A 20586-nucleotide genomic window follows, 5' to 3' on the forward strand; every position below is an offset into this window, starting at 1 on the left:
CCATACTCTATGGTCAGAATAGAAATGAACTCCTTATATGTTTCTACTTTCTACGCTTGAGAAATCATGAAATAAACATGAGCACATTCTTTAAACAATTTGTATACATGTGGTTCTTATAAACACAAACTCTAATCCCACATCCTAGACTTTCCTATACCAAGATCGTATTCTCTGTTGTGGTCCAATTTTCAGCAATGTTTAATCTTTTCCTAAACAGGTTTCAACTGGAAGAAGTACATAGAGCCTAATTGAATATTCCCTACTTACATAACTCATGGCACTCGTTGCTATTGATCAATGGATGCTTCCGGAAACAATTCAACAGTTTAAATTGTCTAAATGTTAACAGATCTCTCAGGTTGCATGTGCAATTGTGTATTGACCAACTCTTTGGAGGCAGAGTGTGGTATTGCTTATTTTGGAGACAGCGGGAAAAAATTAGGTACATAATATCTTCCTTATTGCCATTCCCCTACATTGAACTCCTTGGGCAAATAACTTCACTGGTCCTGATATATTGTGCTGACTTGCACCTTCTGAAAGCTTTTACTGTTATTAGAGGAGCATTTTGAAAATGGCCCCATCACTATTTCTCACTTCCTAGGAATCTTAATTAGAACCATTTATGGACACAAATACAAATGTTTTTACAGCAATCAGAGAGAGAGAGAGGGGGGGAGAGAAGGAAGGCCAACTCCAATATCAGAATCACTATACAGTACATAACTAAAAGAAATTCAGAATTATTATACTTTGGATGTGAAATACAGTACAGGCCAAAAGTTTGGACACACCTTTTCATTCAATGCGTTTCCTTTATTTTCATGACTATTTGGTACATTGTAGATTCTCACTGAAGGCATCAAAACTAAGAATGAACACATAGGAATTATGTATTTAACAATAAAGTGTGAAATAACTCTAAATGTGTCTTATATTTTAGATTCCTCAAAGTAGCCACCCTTTGCTTTTTTGTTGTTAATAAAATATATATTAATAATATTAAATATAATGTGTGTTAATAATAATATGTTATTATATATATATATATATTTAATATTATTATTATATATTTTATTAACAACAACCATTTTTTATTTTATTAACAACAAAAAAGCAAAGGGTGGCTACTTTGAGGAATCTAAAATCTAAGACATATTTAGAGTTGTTTCACACTTTTTTGTTAAGTACATCATTCCACATGTGTTCATTCATAGTTCTGATGCCTTCAGTGAGAATCTACAATGTACCAAATAGTCATGAAAATAAAGGAAACACATTGAATGAGAAGGTGTGTCCAAACTTTTGGCCTGTACTGTACAACAAAACTAAATATGACATTGACAACTTTTTATTTATTTAAATAACGTACAACCATACATATTATATCGAATATATCATTCATTTGGCTGCTACATTTCTACTTTTTGGAAATGTTCGGGATTGATTGTCTCCCATTGCCATCTAGTGGAGAAAGAGATGATCCTCGGTGAAATTGGAGTTCAACCGAACTACATGGATTTCATTGGACCCTTCGATTTAGATCGACATGCGTTTTACCATCCAATCAGATACAGTCAATGGGGCGGGACTTCCCAAGAACGTAAACAGGAAGATAACCAGCATAGTGGACATGATTAACTTTTACAAATGAATATACCCCTACTAACGCGATAAAACGGTTGTTTACTGTACGATTTAACAGTCGATTGCTTACGATTGTTTTATATAGATTATCAAAATGATGATTTAACAATATCTTTGTTATTCGCTTGGAATGGGTACAGCATGGCGCTGGTCATAATTATGTTGACATGAATCAGCTGACCAGCTAACGAGCTAAACAAGGCTACTAAGCTACCAAGTAAGATTAGCAAAGTGCACCGCTTTACATGTGCATTATTTTGGAAAATGTCACTGCCAGTACCTACAGCAATGCATTCTAAAATACATCTGAAACCGGCTGCTTTGGTTTAGTTTCTGGAAAGTTGGCTACTTGCTCGAAGCAGCTGACCACTCTTAGCTGTGACTAGCTCGCTAGCTAACGTTTGATTTGTGATTAAGCACAAGTGGATGTATCAAGCTGGCCATTCATTTTTGGTGGCTAGCTGAACGTACCTGTGTCAAAGAAGATGCCTTGTACTTGTGGGAACTGGAGGAGATGGATTCGCCCTCTGGTCGTGTTGTTGTACATCTTGCTGCTCCTTGTAGTCCTTCCCCTGTGCATCTGGGAACTACAGAAATCTGGGGTCAGTTGATTTACACCACCTGATTATTTAGTTACCAATTGATTGGTACTGTGATCGTTAATTCATTGATATTGATTGTCCAGGGTTTATTTGGATGTTTGATGTTAACCACGACTAGTTGACTTTAGACATGTCTGTCCTCCATACCTTTCAGGTTGGTACTCACAACAAAGCATGGTTCATAGCTGGGGTGTTTGTGTTCATGACCATACCCATATCACTATGGGGCATCCTGCAGCATCTCGTCAACTACACCCAGCCTGAGCTCCAGAAGCCCATCATCAGGTGAGATAGCCCTCCATCATATTGGAACTGAAAGAGGACTGCTGTGGCTCAGCCGGTGGAGCTGGTGTCTAATGATCACATGGTCGGCAGCTGGCAGCTGAACCCCTAATTGCTCCGGGGTCGCCTTCAATGGCTCTGACCCCTTGCCTAGAGCATTAATACATTTTGTTGCTTGAAAACCGTATTTTTGTCGTTTGTTATGAAGTACGTGTATGTGTGGTATAACAGCCTACTGTACCTGACTGTCACATTTTTTCCCTTTCTATTGCAGGATATTGTGGATGGTTCCGATTTACAGTTTGGACAGTGTAAGTTGTTCGCTCTGTATGCCATCCTTGGTTCATTGTCATGATGTCAACACGTGTACATGCAGGTTTGACAAACAGACTTACAGCGACGAGCACATGACACAAAGTACTTGAATTTGTTTTGCACCAAATTCTCTAGCAATTAGAAGCTTGAGGTTTGCTCTCACAAGATTCTCATTAGCCCCACCTTCCAAAGATTCAGCGAGGACGGAGGTTAAACGAAAAACATTGATAGTCAGTATTCAGAATTCACATACAATGAGTCATCTCACTGATGCGATTACTTTATGAAATCAATGCACCACAATCATCACCAATATCTCTCTCTCTCTGTCTCTCTCTCTCTCCCTCTTTCCTTTTCCCTCCTTCCATCCCGCTCCATTTCCATCCTTCTCCTGCAGTGGATTGCGTTGAAGTACCCCAGCATTGCCATCTACGTGGACACCTGTAGGGAGTGCTATGAGGCCTACGTCATATACAACTTCATGATCTTCCTGCTTAACTACCTGGGCAACCAGTACCCCAGCCTGGTGCTGATGCTGGAGGTCCAAGACCAGCAGAGACACCTGCCCCCCCTCTGCTGCTGCCCGCCATGGCCCATGGGAGAGTGAGTCTCTGGTCTTTGTAGTTCTTTTCTCATGTGCAGGCCTTTTTTGTCCTTCCAGTGTGCATATAGGCATATGTGGTCTGTATAGATAATAATAATTATAATGCCTTTTTTTGTATGTTTTGTTTTGTTTAATGTATTGCTGTTTGTAAGTGCTTAATGTTGTGTGGCCTGTAATTGTCCTGTGGCTTCTATGTGCTTGAAATGTCGCTGCCCCCATAAGTGTGTATGTGGTGTTTGTTGTAGCCCCTTCAATCACCTCAGCTTGCTTACGTGTGTTTTTTGTCAAGTGTGATGTTGGGGTACCTTGTCTCAGCCACGTGTTCTTAGAATATTTAAATGTTTTATTTTAACTAATGATGTTACTTTTCAGGATGCCATGTTGCAACTGGCCGGGGACTTCAGCTGAAAATTAGCCGACTAGGCTAACGCTGCCTTTTTTACTGTATTTTATATGGTTCATGTATTTGGATTGTCCTCGATATAATAAACTAATAAACTAAACCTAAACTAAAATAGGCCTAGGTGATAGACTTCTAGGCCTATAGCCCTATTCGGACGGGATTAGTATTATCTGGGGGCCTCCGGTAATTTGTAATAATTACGGAAGTCGTCTGTGTTTTTAATCCTGTGCGAATCGGCCATGTCTGTAAAAATGTATGTCACATGATCGAGAACTAACCAATGCCTGTTGTGCTTGTTGTTCATAAAGCGGATGGTAGCTACATAGAGCCATGATATCATATCCAGGGGAATGTCAGTAAATTCGAGTGAAACACAGACTTCGCTTATCCACGGCGGATGCGCCACATGACACACAGACGTCGGGGGGGGTCATTTCTAAATGACATGAGGTCCCCAGATAATACTACTCCTGTCCGAATAGGGTTTTAGTTGTTGTTGTTTTCCGCCAGATGTTGTGAATAGATATCGTAGGATAACTAACTATAATAAAATAAAGGTGTTTGGCTGCTGTTTAGTCTCCCTCAGTCCTCGCCAGCTCCAAATGGGCCCCAGTCAGGCAAGCGTAGATTATGTTAGCATGTCTGCCTGTAATCGATTAAGACCAGAGAGGGTTTTTACAAGTGGAACAGCATGTTTTTATTAGTGGAAGAATGCACTTGCTTTAAGAACAACAGCATTAGTAGATCTGTTTACTCTGCATATTTAAATGCTGTGTCGTTGGAAAATCTAGCCACACACATTCCGCAATGGCTGTGCATGGATGGTATTGATCTTGCGCAAAGCAAAGCATGTCATTTTGTCTTCTGTTTTCAAGAAAATATACTTGTTTTTGCAACATTACTACTTACTTGACATTTAAAGACGTACGTTTATTTACGCCCTATTTTTTTGATTGCAGGGTGTTGCTACAGAGGTGCAAGCTGGGAGTTTTGCAGTACACAGTCGTGAGACCGGTCACAACAGTTATTGCCTTGTAAGAACGTTGCACCTGATTATCGTTACTGTAACTGTCACTACCGTACAAAGTATTACTTTTTGGGGGAGGGTTCTTGACAAGCCCTACAGGGATTCTTAACCTCCCCAGCACAATTTGCCTTTTCTTTTAATGTTGTCTTTCACTTGCTATTGTGTACCTAAACAATAAAGAAATATGTAGTGTGTTGATGCACCACATAACTGGAGTTACTATTGTGTCATTTACATTATATCTGTCCTCTAGGATATGTGAGCTCTGTGGAGTATATGATGAAGGCAACTTCAGCTCCAAAAACGCGTGGACATACCTGGTGATCTTCAACAATATATCCCAACTGGTATGTGTGTCTTTTTTCCCCACAATTCTCATCATTTCCACACAAGCACCAGGTCACCTTTCCATCATCAAACTAATTAATTCAATGTATGTTAGATATGGAGAGAATGTATCGTACAGGTCGGTAAGCGCACCTACAGCAGAGAGCATCGAGAGACCCTTATCTGTTCTTTCTTTCATTCATTATTTTATTTTCTCTCTCTCTCTCTCTCTCTCTCTCTCTCTCTCTCTCTCCCCCAGTTTGCTATGTATTGCCTGGTGCTGTTCTACAAGGCCCTGAGGGAGGAGCTGAGCCCCATCAGGCCGGTGGGAAAGTTCCTGTGTGTCAAAATGGTCGTGTTCGTCTCCTTTTGGTTAGTCTGGCTGCCTTAAAGGAGCTATACATTAAATCTGGTTCCCCGGTGGCCACAAGTTGAAATTGCAATTACAATGAGCTTTGGTTCCACGAGGCATTGGTGCTAGCTAGCTCCCAATCAGCTACCCAGACCATTGAGATAAGATGGGGGGGGGGGTGGAGACGCAGTGGGCTATGTTGCTTATACCACCCAGAGATTGACTGGTTGTAATGTGTATTGTCTCAATGCTAATGTAAATTATGCTAATAATGATTGTGTAAATTACAAACAGACATCTCAAAGCTTTTTACACACAAAAAAAGAAGTAAAAGCTTTGTTCACCATTATCTTAATTGCCACTCGTTTATATTGCATTAGCCTAATTTTGGCTGCCAATGCTATTTGTTATGTAACTATTATTTCCAGAATTGCATGTGTAGAACTTGTTTTATAAAGTATGCAGGAGGTCTGTGTTATGCACAGTAATTGACTAATGCGTTCCCTGTGTTGGCTGCTGTGTGGTGGATTGATTATTTCCTTTCTCTCTCTCTCTCTCTCTCTCTCTCTCTTTCTCTCCCTCCCTCCCTCTCTCACTCCCTCCCTCTCTCAGGCAAGCTGCGTTCATTGCCTTCCTGGTGAAGGTGGGGGTGATATCAGAGAGGCACACCTGGGACTGGGACAGTGTGGAGGCCGTAGCTACAGGCTTACAGGTACAGCTTACGTAACAACCATACAATACCCCTACTGTGCAGCTCTATAGGACACAGTGATACGCCGCTTGTAAGCGTAGTGTATGCTGAATGTCTACAGCGTGTATACACTCTGGCTGTGCTGTCCATGGCTGCGTTCCAAAATGCGTTCTTGCACTTTATCAAGAGCATACTATGCATAATTATACCCTAATCGATGGTTAAAATGGGTGTATAATTCAACTTCCTTCCCCACGTTGTCAGGACTGTCAAGCCCCCCCCCCACATACACACATACACATACACATACAGATAGAGCTGTAACCCTCCTCCCTCTCTCCAGGACTTCATCATCTGTATAGAGATGTTCCTGGCGGCCATTGCCCACCACTTCAGCTTCACCTACAAGCCCTACATCGTGGAGGCGGAAGAGGGCTCCTGCTTCGACAGCTTCCTGGCTATGTGGGACATCTCTGACGTCCGGGCAGACATCTCGGAGCAAGTGCGCAACGTCGGTGAGTCCTGTCTGTCTGGCGCAACTCCTATCTGAAGGGTAGGAGGCACTGGGATAGAGATTTGTTTGGTATTGTCGTGCCTTTTTGTTAGGAGAAATGAAAAGGCACCAAGAGTGCAGTGGTCCGAAACTTGGTTTGAGCAAGTCTTTGTCTCTGACTTTGTCTCTAACTTTGATGGTTTGGTATGTCCTGTCTATTTCAGGTATGTCAGGGGGAGGTAGAAATCACACAAGATGTGGGTTTTGTGATCATTCCTCATTTCGTTCCATGCGTTACAATGAGCCTGTCCTCCGATTTCTACCTCCGCCAGCCGTCTTATCTATTGGCCTTCCCTCCCTCCCTCCCTCACACTGCTCTCCCTCTCTCACAGGGAGAACGGTTATGGGCCGCACCCGGAAGAACTACTTTGGCGAGGAGCAGGAGGACAGCGAGCGCTCGGGCCTGCTCTCTGCAGGGTCCCAGGACCCCATCGTCACAGAGACCCTGTCCGTACCGGCGTCCCCCAAGGGTCGCTACCAGGGCCTGGGGCAAACCCTGACCCCCCACTCCCTGTCCGCCCCGGCGGGGCTCAGCTCCGCCCCCTGGGACGACGAGGAAGAGGAAGCGGAGGCGAGACCCGACCCGGAGGCCGGGAACGCCCCGGAGCCGTCAGACTCGGACCTTATCGTCATCACCTAGCTTAGCATCATCAGCTAGCCTGTAGAGGAGACTCTGAATGCACGTCAGACCAACACACACGGTCGGGTTAGGAACCAAGTATGGCCTCGACGTGTTTCCCCTCCAGACCGTATTTTACTGACACACATGACCAAAGCCCCGCAGCCTGCTCTCATCGGTCAGGAACGACGACTCCTCCCGTCCTCTCCTCCGGCCTGCCCTCCGTCCTGCAGGACGCGAGTGGAGGGACGGAGGAGAGGACGCGAGGGGCCGTGCTCCTGACAGCTGAGAAAAGGTTGAAGAGGACCCAAGGAAATCAAAAAAGCACATATTGATGGAGCAATATTCTACTCATTCGTCCAATAAGGCCGCTGCAGATGGACCTCTCTGTTGATGATGGTTCTAAGAATGTCCATAAAGGTCACTTTAGGGACATGTTATTGTGTTGCTGAATTGTTCTACAGAGTCATTTTATGTTAAGAGTACTGTTTAAATTAAGTACAAGAGCTCGATGCTTTGTTTTAGTGTAACCTTGGACCAGGTTCACAGACACGGTTTAAGCCTAGTCCTAGACTAAAAAGCATCCTCAATGGAAATCTTCCATTGCAAGTGTGTTAATCCTGGACAAGGCTTAAGCCATCTGTACAAAGGCAAAGGCCTTTGGTTTTGTCAGTATTCTTCTGTTATATTCTGTGACAGCACCTGGGTGATGCTCCATCACTGTAAAATCACAAGTCATGTATCCCAAGGGTTTTTAGCTGTTGCTACGTTGAAAGCATTATTTGTAACTTTTAAACTGATACTAACAGTATGTAAGCTGTTGGTTTGCACATACTATACTAGACGAAACATACTATCCTAGTGAAACAGCCTTGGACCAGCACATGCTAGACTGTGGTCCTCATCCTCTGGTAGGGAATGCTTTTCAGCATGATGCTCTTTCACTCTGGCATTGGGTCTTAACAGCACAGAGGTTGTAGTCTCTGGTCGAATCTCAAAAGGTCTTTCCTTGATTTTCTTCTCGTCACCTTCTCGAAATGCATGGGAGAAGCTTTGAAGGGAAGAAGCCCCAGACCATCACATCCAAGTTGTTTTGAGGAGGATAGGAGAGAGAAGTCAAGGAAATACTTTTTGAGGTTCGGCCTTTCGTAGTCTTTTCAGATGCCTTGTTCTTCTGTGTGCCGTGGGCCTAGGGTATACGCACTCTAGCGCCGTTCACTCATCTCACTTGTCCGACTCTCACGTGTCAAGATGAACTGAAGTTATGCGTCCATTGTTTTCCATTTCCATGTTGCGTACATATAATCCTAATGTCAGACTACTTGTATTGATCAACCAAATGTTTTTATTTTGCCCATGTGTATAATAATTGTGGACTCCCAGCTTTAAACTGACATATCTACTGGCTGTTCAGGGATTAATATGGTCCATTGAGGGCACAGAATGGGATGGATGTCGGCCTTTGATTATTGTTTTATTCTGTGTGTCTCCATTGGCTTGTAGGATTCATACCAGGAATACGTATCAACTGTGTGTGTGTGTGTGTGTGTGCAGCTGCTGTATGTGGCATCGCCTTACCTGACAATGTTTGTCACAAAAACATTAAACTTCAAATGGGAGTACATCTAGAGTTCCAGCGCCTTGGTCATTGACAGTTCAACTCACGACCCCAACCATTCATCCATTTAATAAAATAAGGAATTGTCACATAAATGCTGATATTGAAACAAACATCCCATTTTTTAAAAAACATATTTTCAAAGACTGCAGCCATAATCAAGGAACATATCATTCAAGAACAGAACTATGATACAGGTACCAACAAAACATGTGATGCGTTGTCGAACACACAATAAACATCAACAAATACTGCAGATCAGACCGCGAGGTCCATGGCTGTATAGACCCTGTGGGCCACTCAAAGCATTCAAAGCACCAGACCCCTGACTTTTATACTTGTACAGCATACCGTTCTGGAGTTTAAACCGTTGTAGAATCACTGTTTGCCAGGCCTACACTCCTCCCCGTGATAGGTTACAGAGTTGACCCTCTCACAGAGTCAACAGTCAGCACCGAAACCCATCCTTTTCACACACCGTGACGTTACGGTGCTGACACTCTGGCTGAGTCCATGGCCACAGCGGGCTCTGTCTCCTCTGTCTCCTCTATACAGGCTGAGATGGAGATGGAGCTCTTGTGGAGCTGCACGGCCAGCCGTACCCAGTCCCCGGCCCTCACCTCCAGGGGCTGGGCCAGCACCACGGCCGCCTGCTTCCAGTGGGACTCCTGGCTGAAGGTGCTCACGTTGATTTCCTGGTCCAGGTGGATCTGGTACCAGAAGGGGACTGCAGTCACCCTGCCAGAGGCGCTGGTCTGGACCTGATGAGAGTGAGAAAAGAAAGAGAGGGTGGTTTTTATTAAGACTGTGAGCAAAATCGATGGCAAAAAAATAAATATAATTATTATAATTATGGTGACACTACATTTCCTTTATACAGTGATGTGTAGGGATATAATGTTGACATCCTTTGTTTTACTTGTGGACTAAATGTGCACAATGGAACCGATAATTAATCGCCCACAAATTAAGTTGGCTGTTGGAGATGACGTTCATTTTTACCTTGACATCTCTGTTAGTGTAGTTGGCAGTGGTGTTCATGAGATCCAGGACAAAGAGCTCCACAGACTCACTGAGATGTCTGCACTCCAGAGTAGACAGGTCCAGGAACACGTGGACAGGTACCTACGGCAGGGTCGGGGAGGGAAATCCTATTAGTCACGTTGGGAGAGGATCGAGGAGGAAAATCCTATTACCGGTAGTCACAGTCATGGAAAGTGGAAGGAAGAAATCATATCAGTAAAGGAGCATTCTACTCAACCGTAATATACCATACCGTAACCAACCTTAGTACCATAATATACAGGATCCTTAAACTCAATCGTATGTCATTTATTAAGCCTCTTTATCAAATGACGACGCATTACTGTGAATTCTAAGATTTAAAAAACCCTCCTAAAAACCTCTTTGAGAGTTGTACGCATCGAAGCTGCTGTGTGAATCGACAGACCGCTGTCTGGCGAGCGCGACGTGTGCAATCAAGCCACAGCACAGAGTGTCACTGTCGTCTCGGAGAACAAAAGAATGCGTCCCCCCCCCCCCCCCCCTCAGAGCTCTGAGGATCCCCGATCCCGCTGCGTGATGGCATTGATGTGTAATACGCAGTGATGGATTCAGGTAGAGATGTCCTGTGTGAAGCCGTGCTTTTCCTGCCTGACAGTTGTGCCAGAAAAAGTGCCCTCGACTGAGTACTTCAAAGAGGACATCTGTTAAAACAAACTGTTGCCCCGCGGGACACCCGATGAAATTAGAGCACAAGCATGATGCGTCTGAAAAAAAATAAAAGAGAAAGAAAAAAATAAAGATTTTTTTTTTCTCAGCCACTGTAATACGGAGGACGGGAAAGCCGCATGAAAGAAAATAACCCCAAAAAATCCCATTGTAGAATGGAGTATTGTTTGTGAAAATGGCTTTTTCTTACCCTGGGCGTAATGATGAAGAAAGTCACAGTAAAATGTGTCACTTTAAATGTATTGTGTGAGCTGTAAAATCGATTCAGCCGAGCCCAACTGAGCCCAACTGCAATATTGCAGAGAGAACCATCTAATAACAGTGTTGAGACGCTTGTTAAGAGGCTTCAGAGATCAAGAAAGTTTTGTTCGAGCTAGAAGTTTTTCCTTGACATTGGTGTTTTTGCATTATGTGTCAGCCATCTTGGATCAAGACCCCTGCACAGCATGCTTACAAGTGCTTCGAGGGGTGGGGCTGGCAGGGGAGGGAGTCCTTTGAATCGGAATGATGCAAGTTACAAACACATCATCTGAGGAAACTGTCAATATTGACTATTGCATCAGAGACATGAGAGGGCATAGGAGATGAGAGAGGCTTGAGAAAGTTTTTTGGAAGTCGAACCTCATCGCATTGACCGAGAGAGGTTATTTTTCTTCCTTTGAGCTAGTTGCTTTGCTGTATTACTTCTTTTTTCTTTTTTTTTACGATCGGTTAGGGTTGTGGTTGTTTCTGGTACAGCATATGAGAGTTAAAGGAATTGACAGACTACAGGGAAGACAGAACAGTTGGAGAGATATTGATGAGAAGTGTGTCCTGGCCCCCCCGCTGGTGGAACAAGTTGCCCAGTACTGTCTAAGTAAGCGTATTTTAATGTAAAAAATGTAAACGTGTCAGCCGCTCACAGTAAACTGGTTGATGAAGGGAGCGATGTTGAAGCCGAGCGTGGGCTCCCGGCCCTGTACGGCGCTCTCCAGCAGCAGAGTCTCCGTCTCCACTAACATCCCGTACACCACGATCCGCTCCGGGAAGATCTGCCCTCCGTCCTCCAACAAACACCTACCACGGATCACATCATTCCTCCTCACAACAGGGCATATCGACAGGGTCCAACAAGGAGGATTATCACACATTCAAGGTTATCAAAACCATAGGGATATCACATTACGGTTTTATCCCACACATTACATACAGCTCGAAAAAAAAGAAAAAAAACACGTTCAATTCCCCCATTAGGATACAGGCACATTTCAACTGCCACTTTCATGGGCACTTTCCCTCGCTAAACTCAATTCCCCAGAATCCTTTGCTGTGCCCAGTCCTCCTTACCTGGCCAGGGTGGCTTTCTCCATCAGCTTCTGTCTGACCAGACCGCAGGTCTCCACACAGTCCAGGATGATGGCGCTCCACAGCTTCTCCCTGGCCGGCCTCTGCAGCATGGCCTGGTCGTCCTCCACCTGGTTCAGCCAGAACTGCAGCGCCTCCTCTGGGACGCCGTTGGCCTCCGCCAGGCTCCTCAGCGCCACCTGGTGGTGGTTCTTCTCCACGGAGCTGTAGGCCTTGACCTGACCCTCCCTGGCCGCCATGAGGGACAGCACGGAGAAGCCCTCGGAGACGTCCAGCACGTAGAACGGGTCAGGGCCGGGGTCGGCGGGGCCGCTAGAGGGGGGGTCGCTGCTAGTGCTACCGGGTGTGACCTCTGACCCCTGGTCCTGAACCTGGCTCTGGCGGGCGGCCTTCAGGTTGGAGATGAGTTTGGCGAGGGCCGTGCGGAAGTTGTGGTGGTAGTGCTTGTTGTTGAGCAGGGCCATCTCAGAGCACTCCAGCATGCAGTAGTCTCTGTTAGGACCTGCCTGGTCTGTCTGGAGGGAGGCTAGTGCGCTGCAGAGTTCTGCCTCAGAGTTGTGGCTCAGCCCTGGGCTCTGGCCTGGGGTTCCCGGGTCTCCTGGTCGATCGACGTCCAGACAGTCATCTAGACGGAACTCGCGTCCGTCTCTCTCCACGGCGACGCTGCAGAGCCTCAGGTAGGCGTCTCGGCAGGAGATCTCCACGATCAGCTCGTCCCCGGGCCTCAGGGCCACGTCTACAGAGGGACAACAGCAGTTGTTTTGCAGTATAATATTGTTCGGATTCAGAAACAATTATGATATAGTGCATTTCAGTACTATACATTTCAGTTTCAGTACCTTTGTATTTATTAATGTATACTTATATGTATATACAGAATACAATTAAAGCAAGTGGAATATAACATGTTGAAAGACAAAAAAGACAACTAATATGAGTGACACACAAATACATTAGTGTTTTTAAGTTCTATGGTCTTTGTACCCATCATACATTGCTCCTGTAACTTTTTATCCATGAGCACGAACTGGCACGGAACAAGACGCTTTGCCACAGCACAAAAGGAAAGAGAGAAACAGAGGAAGAGAGATGTGGGAAGAGGGAATGAGAGAGGGGGGGGGGGAGGAAGAGAGAGAGGTATAAGGAGACAGGTATAAGGTAGGGGTGTAACGATACATCGATTCACATCGATGCATCGATTCATTGACTAACGATCTGATTACATCGATGCAATGTAAAAATATCGATCTATATCGTCATCTTAAAGATACACCTTTATTTTGAAATGGCAAATTCTGCGTGACTGTCACCATTTCCGTGCAGCGCGCGACTAGCAGCGGCAAATTACAAAGTCGAAGAGCGCTGCACACTGTGTGTTCTGCATTTTGTGACTGCGGCGGAGAACAGCGAAGCGGTTTTAGCTGCGACTGCCAAGCCCGCCCACGGCCGACTGTGATTGGTCAATGCTCTAGTCTAGCCGACTGTGATTGGTCAATGCTCTGGTCTGTAACAAAGCATCTGTCTTATGAATGGGCAAAGGCTGCAGGTTGGACCTTACTTACTTTACTCCGGTTTGCTTGTCCAATTTCATTGGATAAACCTGAACAAAATTCCTATTGATAAAATCTACAGGTAAATCATTACTCCCGTAATCAGTGATCTAACATGACTGTCCAAGCATAGCCTTACCTTTCACCAATCAACACATCATATCAGATCAGTGCTTCCTAGAGGAAGTGTGATGGATGGCCCTATATTAAAAATTATCCTGACCTGCGTTCAGAGCGTAGTGTTTTGTCTCCTGAACATGTTGATCAGTTAGTTTTTTTGAAGAAAAACCTCCCAAAGAAGAACACTGGAGGATATACTTATTATATAACACTGGAGGATATACTTAACTTATTTTGGTTAAGAAGAATGTATATAAGATGTACTGCACTGTACTGCATTTGCACTTATTATTTATTATTATTTTATTATTATTTATTATTATTGCACAAATATACTGTAGGTTAAATGGTGACCTTGGTTCAGTTCTAACTGTTAAAAATACTGTGTTTATGAGACAGTAAAAAAGTGAACGTTTACAAAAATCCTGCCTTAAAAAAGGGGGGACAAGTTCTTCCAGTTTTGTTTCATAGGACATTAATGTTTTAAAGCTGAATATCTCTTGTTTGTGAGACTAGTGAACGGGTCTATTTTTCTTTTTGTAACAGAAGAATACTGTATAATACAATATGATTTAAATGCTGGATACCTGGAAGAGCTCACAAATAAAATGGTCAAATAATATTCTAGTTGTTTTTGTGAGTTGATAATTGTGTTAGATTGGCATATGATATCGCGTCATATCGATCATATCGTCATATCGATCTTGAATCGAATCGAAATCGTATCGTGACTGACATTGTGATATCGTCAAACATTGTATCGTCATACAAACAAATCGATATAATATCGTATCGTGATGAAGCTGGTGATTTACACCCCTAGTATAAGGAGAGAGAGGGGGAGAGAGGAAGAGAGAGAGGTATAAGGAGACAGGTATAAGGAGAGAGAGGGGGAGAGGGAAATGAGATATTCAATTGGGGGAAGAAGAAGTAGGGGGTGGGGAGGGTGGGAGGCACAGGGAGGATTCCTGGAGGAATAACATCTGTTTGTGTCTTCACATCATCGGCGCGCGGCTCGTCAGCGGGGCCGTTTGGGGTAAATGCATATTTATGGCCTATAAGAATTTCATGAACACTAAAGAGTGTCACAGGCCACCCCGGCGCACGTGTCGCGGTGGCCGCGGAAACGGATGTTGCCGATCACCGGGAAAAAAGGCGGCAACTCCCTCGACGCTGCCTGAGTTGATTAGCGACGGCGCGGCGTTGACACTGAGCCCTGTCTGAGGGCTGACGCGCCTCAACGCGCCTCAACGGCAACTGTATAAATTCACTTTGTTATCCCGTCATGTCTCCGTCTATCTGTGCATAGAGCACAATAGCCTGACCTGATTAAAGAGCACAGTATTGTCCAAAGGGTTTAGTCTCTTTGTTACTACAGACTCTTTGTCTCTTTGTAAATCAATTCAGACCATGTTCAGTCACGGACCCCCTGGCAAGATTTGTTTTTGTCTTCAATAGGTTATATCTGCAGACTGACTTTACTCCACATGTTTGTGTTTTTGGAAGATTTAGGAGAGGGGAGGCATGGATTTCCCATGGTGTGCTGCCCCCCTCTGACAGAAAGGGGAACTGCATGGCTATAACTTGATATAGAGGATGATCATACTTGAGGCATGGACAACATATATAACAAGACTGTCATTATTGTCCACGTTTTTTTCTCAATAGCATCATTAAAATCTTGTTTTAGTGTGCTTTAGTCATAAAGTTACAATCACTTTATTAATAAAATCACATTTTGTAACATGGCTTTGAAGCGCTTCATTAAATAAGTTCTAATCACTTTACTAATTAAGCCACACAGTTATTACTATCTTCATGCATTTCTCTAGCACTGTGACTGCTGTTAGCACTTGTTCTTATCGAAGGTTTTACTTGCGATGATTGTTGTATAGTTGATTCACTTACTTAGACAAATATACTTAGTGTAAGTCGCTTTGGATAAACATGTAAATATGTGGGTCTTACTGTTGGGGGTCTGTACGGGGTAGATGGCCTGCTCCCAGCAGGTGTCCTCCTTGGGCCCGGTGGACAGGCTGCTCTCCTGGTCCAGGTGGAGCTGGAACCACACGGCCAGGGCGTCCAGCAGACCCTCCTGGGTCACGGGCAGACGCACGCGGCTCACCGGCCTGGAGCTCAGCCCCTCCAGCTCCTGGGTTAGCGATTAGCATAGCTGTTAGCATCACATCTCCACACAGGATGTGCTGGTACTGATTCAACATTACGCCAAGTATCATTGTTAGATGATGAAGATAGCTACTATATCATAGATATTTTGCGCAACACACATGCACTGCACACTGCCCCCGCCCCAGTCACCCCTGGACCCTTGAGCCTTGCTCAAGAGCACAACGGCAGTGGTAAGATGCCAGCAACCCTCCAGTCACCAGCTCACATCCGGCTGCCTCCTGGTGTGGGGATCGAACCAGTGACCTCACAATCGACTATCCCCTGTATTCCATTGAATCCGTGTGAGAGTCTGCGTAAGTTGCAGAGCCAGACCTACTATACTCTTACCTGGGCTCCACATCTACCATCTCCCTCCATGTAAGAGGCACTGCTGGCTGCTACTGACCTTGGATGTTGCAGAGCCAGACCTCAACTCTTATCTTGAGTGAAACACAAAACACCAACTCTGCTGCTGACCTTGACATTGTTGAAGTCGATGTCCAGGGCTTTGAAGGGCTCGGTGAGGGGGGTGTACCCTCCGGGCAGCCTGCTCAGCCTCTCCGTGGTGTAGGGCTCCGTGGAGTCGTCCTCTGAGCTGCAGCTGACGGGGCTGTGGAGCTCCCCGGCCGCGGCCATGGGCAGACCCCCCACCTCGGACACACAGAGCCTGCAGACAGGTGCAGGTGTACGGGGACGTTGTTAAGACACTGAGGCTTCAGACACAAAGCCACAGATGCACACACACATACTGTCCTCATGCAGACACACATACTGCATACTGTACACACACACAGACACATACTGTACACACATACTGTACACACACAGACAGACACTGATACACATACTGATACACACACAGATACACATACTGTACACACACACACACACACACATACTGTACACACACAGACACATACTGTACACTACACACATACTGTACACACACATACACATACTGATACACACACATATACACATACTGTACACACACACACACACTGTACACAGACACACACACACACAAACAAACAAACAAACAAACAAACAGACACACACCTACACACACACAGACAGACACACACCTACACACAAACACTCAGTCATCTCACCTGTGGTGGCGGCGTATCTCCTGAGACTGCAGAGCCATCCCAAACACAGTGGCACCAGCCGGGATGACCCGGCCCGTCTGGGAGGGGCTGCTGGCCGGGTCCTGGGGACTCTGCAGAGGCAGGAGCGTCACGCTATCCTTTAATGTGTTGCTCTCTCTGGACTGATAGAATGAGTATGCAGTACCACATCCAACCCCTAGGTGACATGTGTTTGCCATTTACTTATAAATAGATATTAACTGCACATTTGGACTTCATTTGCTTGGTTTCGTAATCTAAATAATGATTTTGTATTAATCCTGTTGCCAAGAAACAGGGGATAAACACAGAGGGTTTGGCTAGATAAAGAACCGTTGATATACAAGGATTGCTGCTTCCTAATCGTTGTTCCGTAATTGCCATTGTAACACAGAAAGTATAGGAGGAGCGTCTTTTGCGAAGATTGCTTTGCTATCATTCATGTTGATTTGAAAGACAATCATTTTAAATACATGAAAACATTTGGAATCTACTGTAATTAAATGTAATGAGAATGAGGGAGATATTTTTCCTTTTAGAGATACAACTACGGTAATCAATACTTAAACTACTGCATACTGTGAATGTACTGTACTGTATAGCCTATGCATTTAGAGTTGCACAGCAGGTGGTTTGCATTGAATACACTATAATGTCAATGACTAGTTATTGGTCTATTTACTGTATCCTCATTTGCGGTGTCTAGGTATACAATAACTCTTGCTGAAAGTGAATTTCCCCTCCGGGTTTTATAAAGTACTGCTGTACTTTAACCGTATACATATAAATAAAGTACTGCTGTACTCTAACCTTATATAACTTAATATAAATAAAGTACTGCTGTACTCTAACCTTATATAACTTAATATAAATAAAGTACTGCTGTACTCTAACCTTATATAACTTAATATAAATAAAGTACTGCTGTACTCTAACCTTATATAACTTAATATAAATAAAGTACTGCTGTACTCTAACCTTATATAACTTAATATAAATAAAGTACTGCTGTACTCTAACCTTATATAACTTAATATAAATAAAGTACTGCTGTACTCTAACCTTATATAACTTAATATAAATAAAGTACTGCTGTACTCTAACCTTATATAACTTAATATAAATAAAGTACTGCTGTACTCTAACCTTATATAACTTAATATAAATAAAGTACTGCTGTACTCTAACCTTATATAACTTAATATAAATAAAGTACTGCTGTACTCTAACCTTATATAACTTAATATAAATAAAGTACTGCTGTACTCTAACCTTATATAACTTAATATAAATAAAGTACTGCTGTACTCTAACCTTATATAACTTAATATAAATAAAGTACTGCTGTACTCTAACCTTATATAACTTAATATAAATAAAGTACTGCTGTACTCTAACCTTATATAACTTAATATAAATAAAGTACTGCTGTACTCTAACCTTATATAACTTAATATAAATAAAGCTCATGACTGTGGTTCTTACTTGTGGAGGGAGGAGCAGGTGGTTCCAGGCGTGGATGAGACTCTCGATGATCCCCTCTCCGAACAGCCCCGCGTCCACCGTCTCTGTCACCACCAGAGACACCCTGCCACACAAACACATTTACATTTTAGCCATTTAGCAGACAGACACCTTTATCCAAAGCGACTTACAACAAATACATTTGTCTAAGTAAGTGAATCATGTATCCATCAGTCATCATAAGAAAAAGTAATCTATGCTAGGACCAGGGGCCATTGGCAGTTACCAAGCTAGAAGATGGAAGAATTACTTTTATTTGTATTAACTTTTTTTTAATTTACAGAAGAGAAACTGTACAGGGGATGGTGGGTATCAGAAGGATTTTAGGAGGGAAGCCGTTCTTCATTCTGTTCCATACATTACGATGAGCCTGTACACATCAACCTTCACTCATTTTGTGCCACGGATGAATAAAGTTGCCCAAATTGAGTGCCAAGGGTGACTTCATTCACCAAAAATCATATAATGATTATACAGTATATGATTAATAAAAAGCTAACCTCCTATAATAAAATAAGGACATGATTACAAATAAAATAAAAAGCTGACCTCTTAGGGATGTCCTTGGTCACCTCCATCTCCAGGGACTTCATATGGAGGATCTTGATTTTCCCCTTCATCCCGTTGGCAGCGACGACCTCACAGGCCAGCTCGTACATGGTCTTGGAGAGCTCACAGGCGTACACCTCCGCTGCACCGGCCTTCCTAGCACACATCCTGAAGGGGACAGACCAGGGGGGTCATTTATAATAAACGTTGCGTTCCCCAAAAAGCAAACTTGGCATGAAAATATATGCGGTCCTGCACGCACACTCGGACCCACGCGTACGCACATAAACTGGAGGAATGAGCAACTACGACTCCAATGGCAGAAGGAAGAAACTCCAGAAACGCTTTGAAATTGATACCATTATGTAAATCTAAATATCATGTATTACATATGAAGAGTTGCCTGGAGTGCACACAAAAAAATATGTGTGCACACTGCCCATATCTTAACTGTACATATCTTCGGCCTTGTCTTGTTTTAGTACCATTGTAAACTGTGTGCATGCAGGACACCCTTGTAAAAGAGAACTTGGTCTCAATGGGACTCCCTGCTAAAATAAAGGTTAAATAAATTAATAAATTGTACACCAGACCATAGACCTGTTGTCAGTGCTATGAAGGTAAACATGGAGGTGTAACGGAGGAGTCTCACCCCAGGATGCCGGTCCCCGTGCCTATGTCCAGGACGGTGCTGCAGCCCCCCTCCACGGCCTTCTGGATGGCCTGCTGGTACTTCTGGTTCCTGCGCCGGTCGTTGAGCATCAGGAAGTGCCAGCGCTCCACCAGCCAGTTGGCCACGCGGTAGAAGTTCTCCTTGGCCTCCGGGAAGTCTGGCTTGATCTTCAGGGCCTTGTGGAAATGCCCAGCTGCCTCGTCCCGGAAACCCATTCTGGTTGGGGAGGGGGGATCAATTATGATGACATATTCCAGGACAACGTGATACATTTCTGGCTCTAAAACACATTTTACATGATTTATTATTACACCGTTCATTTATTGTGATTGTGATACGAGTCCAAACCAATTACATTACATTTTGGACATTAAGCAGACGCCTTTATCCAAAGCAACTGACAAGCACATTTGTCTAAAGTAAGTGAATTATCTATACAGTCATCATAACTCATAAGAAACACAAATCGATACTAGGACCAGGGGCCATTGGCAGTCACAATTCTAGAAGAAGGAATAATTACTTTTAATTAATTTATTAATTTTATTATTTACAGTAGAGAAACTTGACTTCAAATCTACAAGTTCTCACGCGACCAGGAGTGAAGCTGTGATGTAAGCCACTGGATAGGTACGTACCTGAACAGGTGTTCCCCCATGCTGTTCACGATGACCTCGTCAACAGGGAAGAGCGCCAGGGCTTGTTCATAGCAGTCAAACAGGTCCTGGACACGGCCCAGGGAGTCCAGCTCAT

At 43.9% G+C, this 20586-nt stretch overlaps 2 protein-coding genes across 2 annotated transcripts; one reads left to right on the forward strand and one right to left on the reverse strand.

The window, feature by feature from the left end:
• Positions 1-2116: 2116 nt before the first annotated feature.
• On the forward strand, positions 2117-7974 carry tmem184c (transmembrane protein 184C). The gene is made up of 10 exons (XM_080535051.1): positions 2117-2252; positions 2407-2537; positions 2809-2845; positions 3247-3452; positions 4816-4890; positions 5137-5230; positions 5470-5582; positions 6175-6274; positions 6597-6768; positions 7139-7974. The coding sequence occupies exons 1-10, from the start codon at positions 2136-2138 to the stop codon at positions 7444-7446; spliced, it is 1353 nt and encodes a 450-aa protein (XP_080391177.1). The 5' UTR covers positions 2117-2135; the 3' UTR covers positions 7447-7974.
• Positions 7975-9146: 1172 nt separating this feature from the next.
• prmt9 (protein arginine methyltransferase 9) lies at positions 9147-20586 on the reverse strand. Its single transcript, XM_080533755.1, has 11 exons — positions 20472-20586; positions 19813-20049; positions 19161-19328; positions 18573-18675; positions 17070-17179; positions 16435-16624; positions 15757-15940; positions 12101-12854; positions 11677-11830; positions 10046-10168; positions 9147-9804 (listed from the first exon to the last, which is right to left on the reverse strand). The coding sequence occupies exons 1-11, from the start codon at positions 20489-20491 to the stop codon at positions 9529-9531; spliced, it is 2319 nt and encodes a 772-aa protein (XP_080389881.1). The 5' UTR covers positions 20492-20586; the 3' UTR covers positions 9147-9528.

The sequence above is a fragment of the Nansenia antarctica genome (assembly GCF_963989245.1).
Source record: "Nansenia antarctica genome assembly, chromosome: 6".
NCBI classification, from domain to species: domain Eukaryota; kingdom Metazoa; phylum Chordata; class Actinopteri; order Argentiniformes; family Microstomatidae; genus Nansenia; species Nansenia antarctica.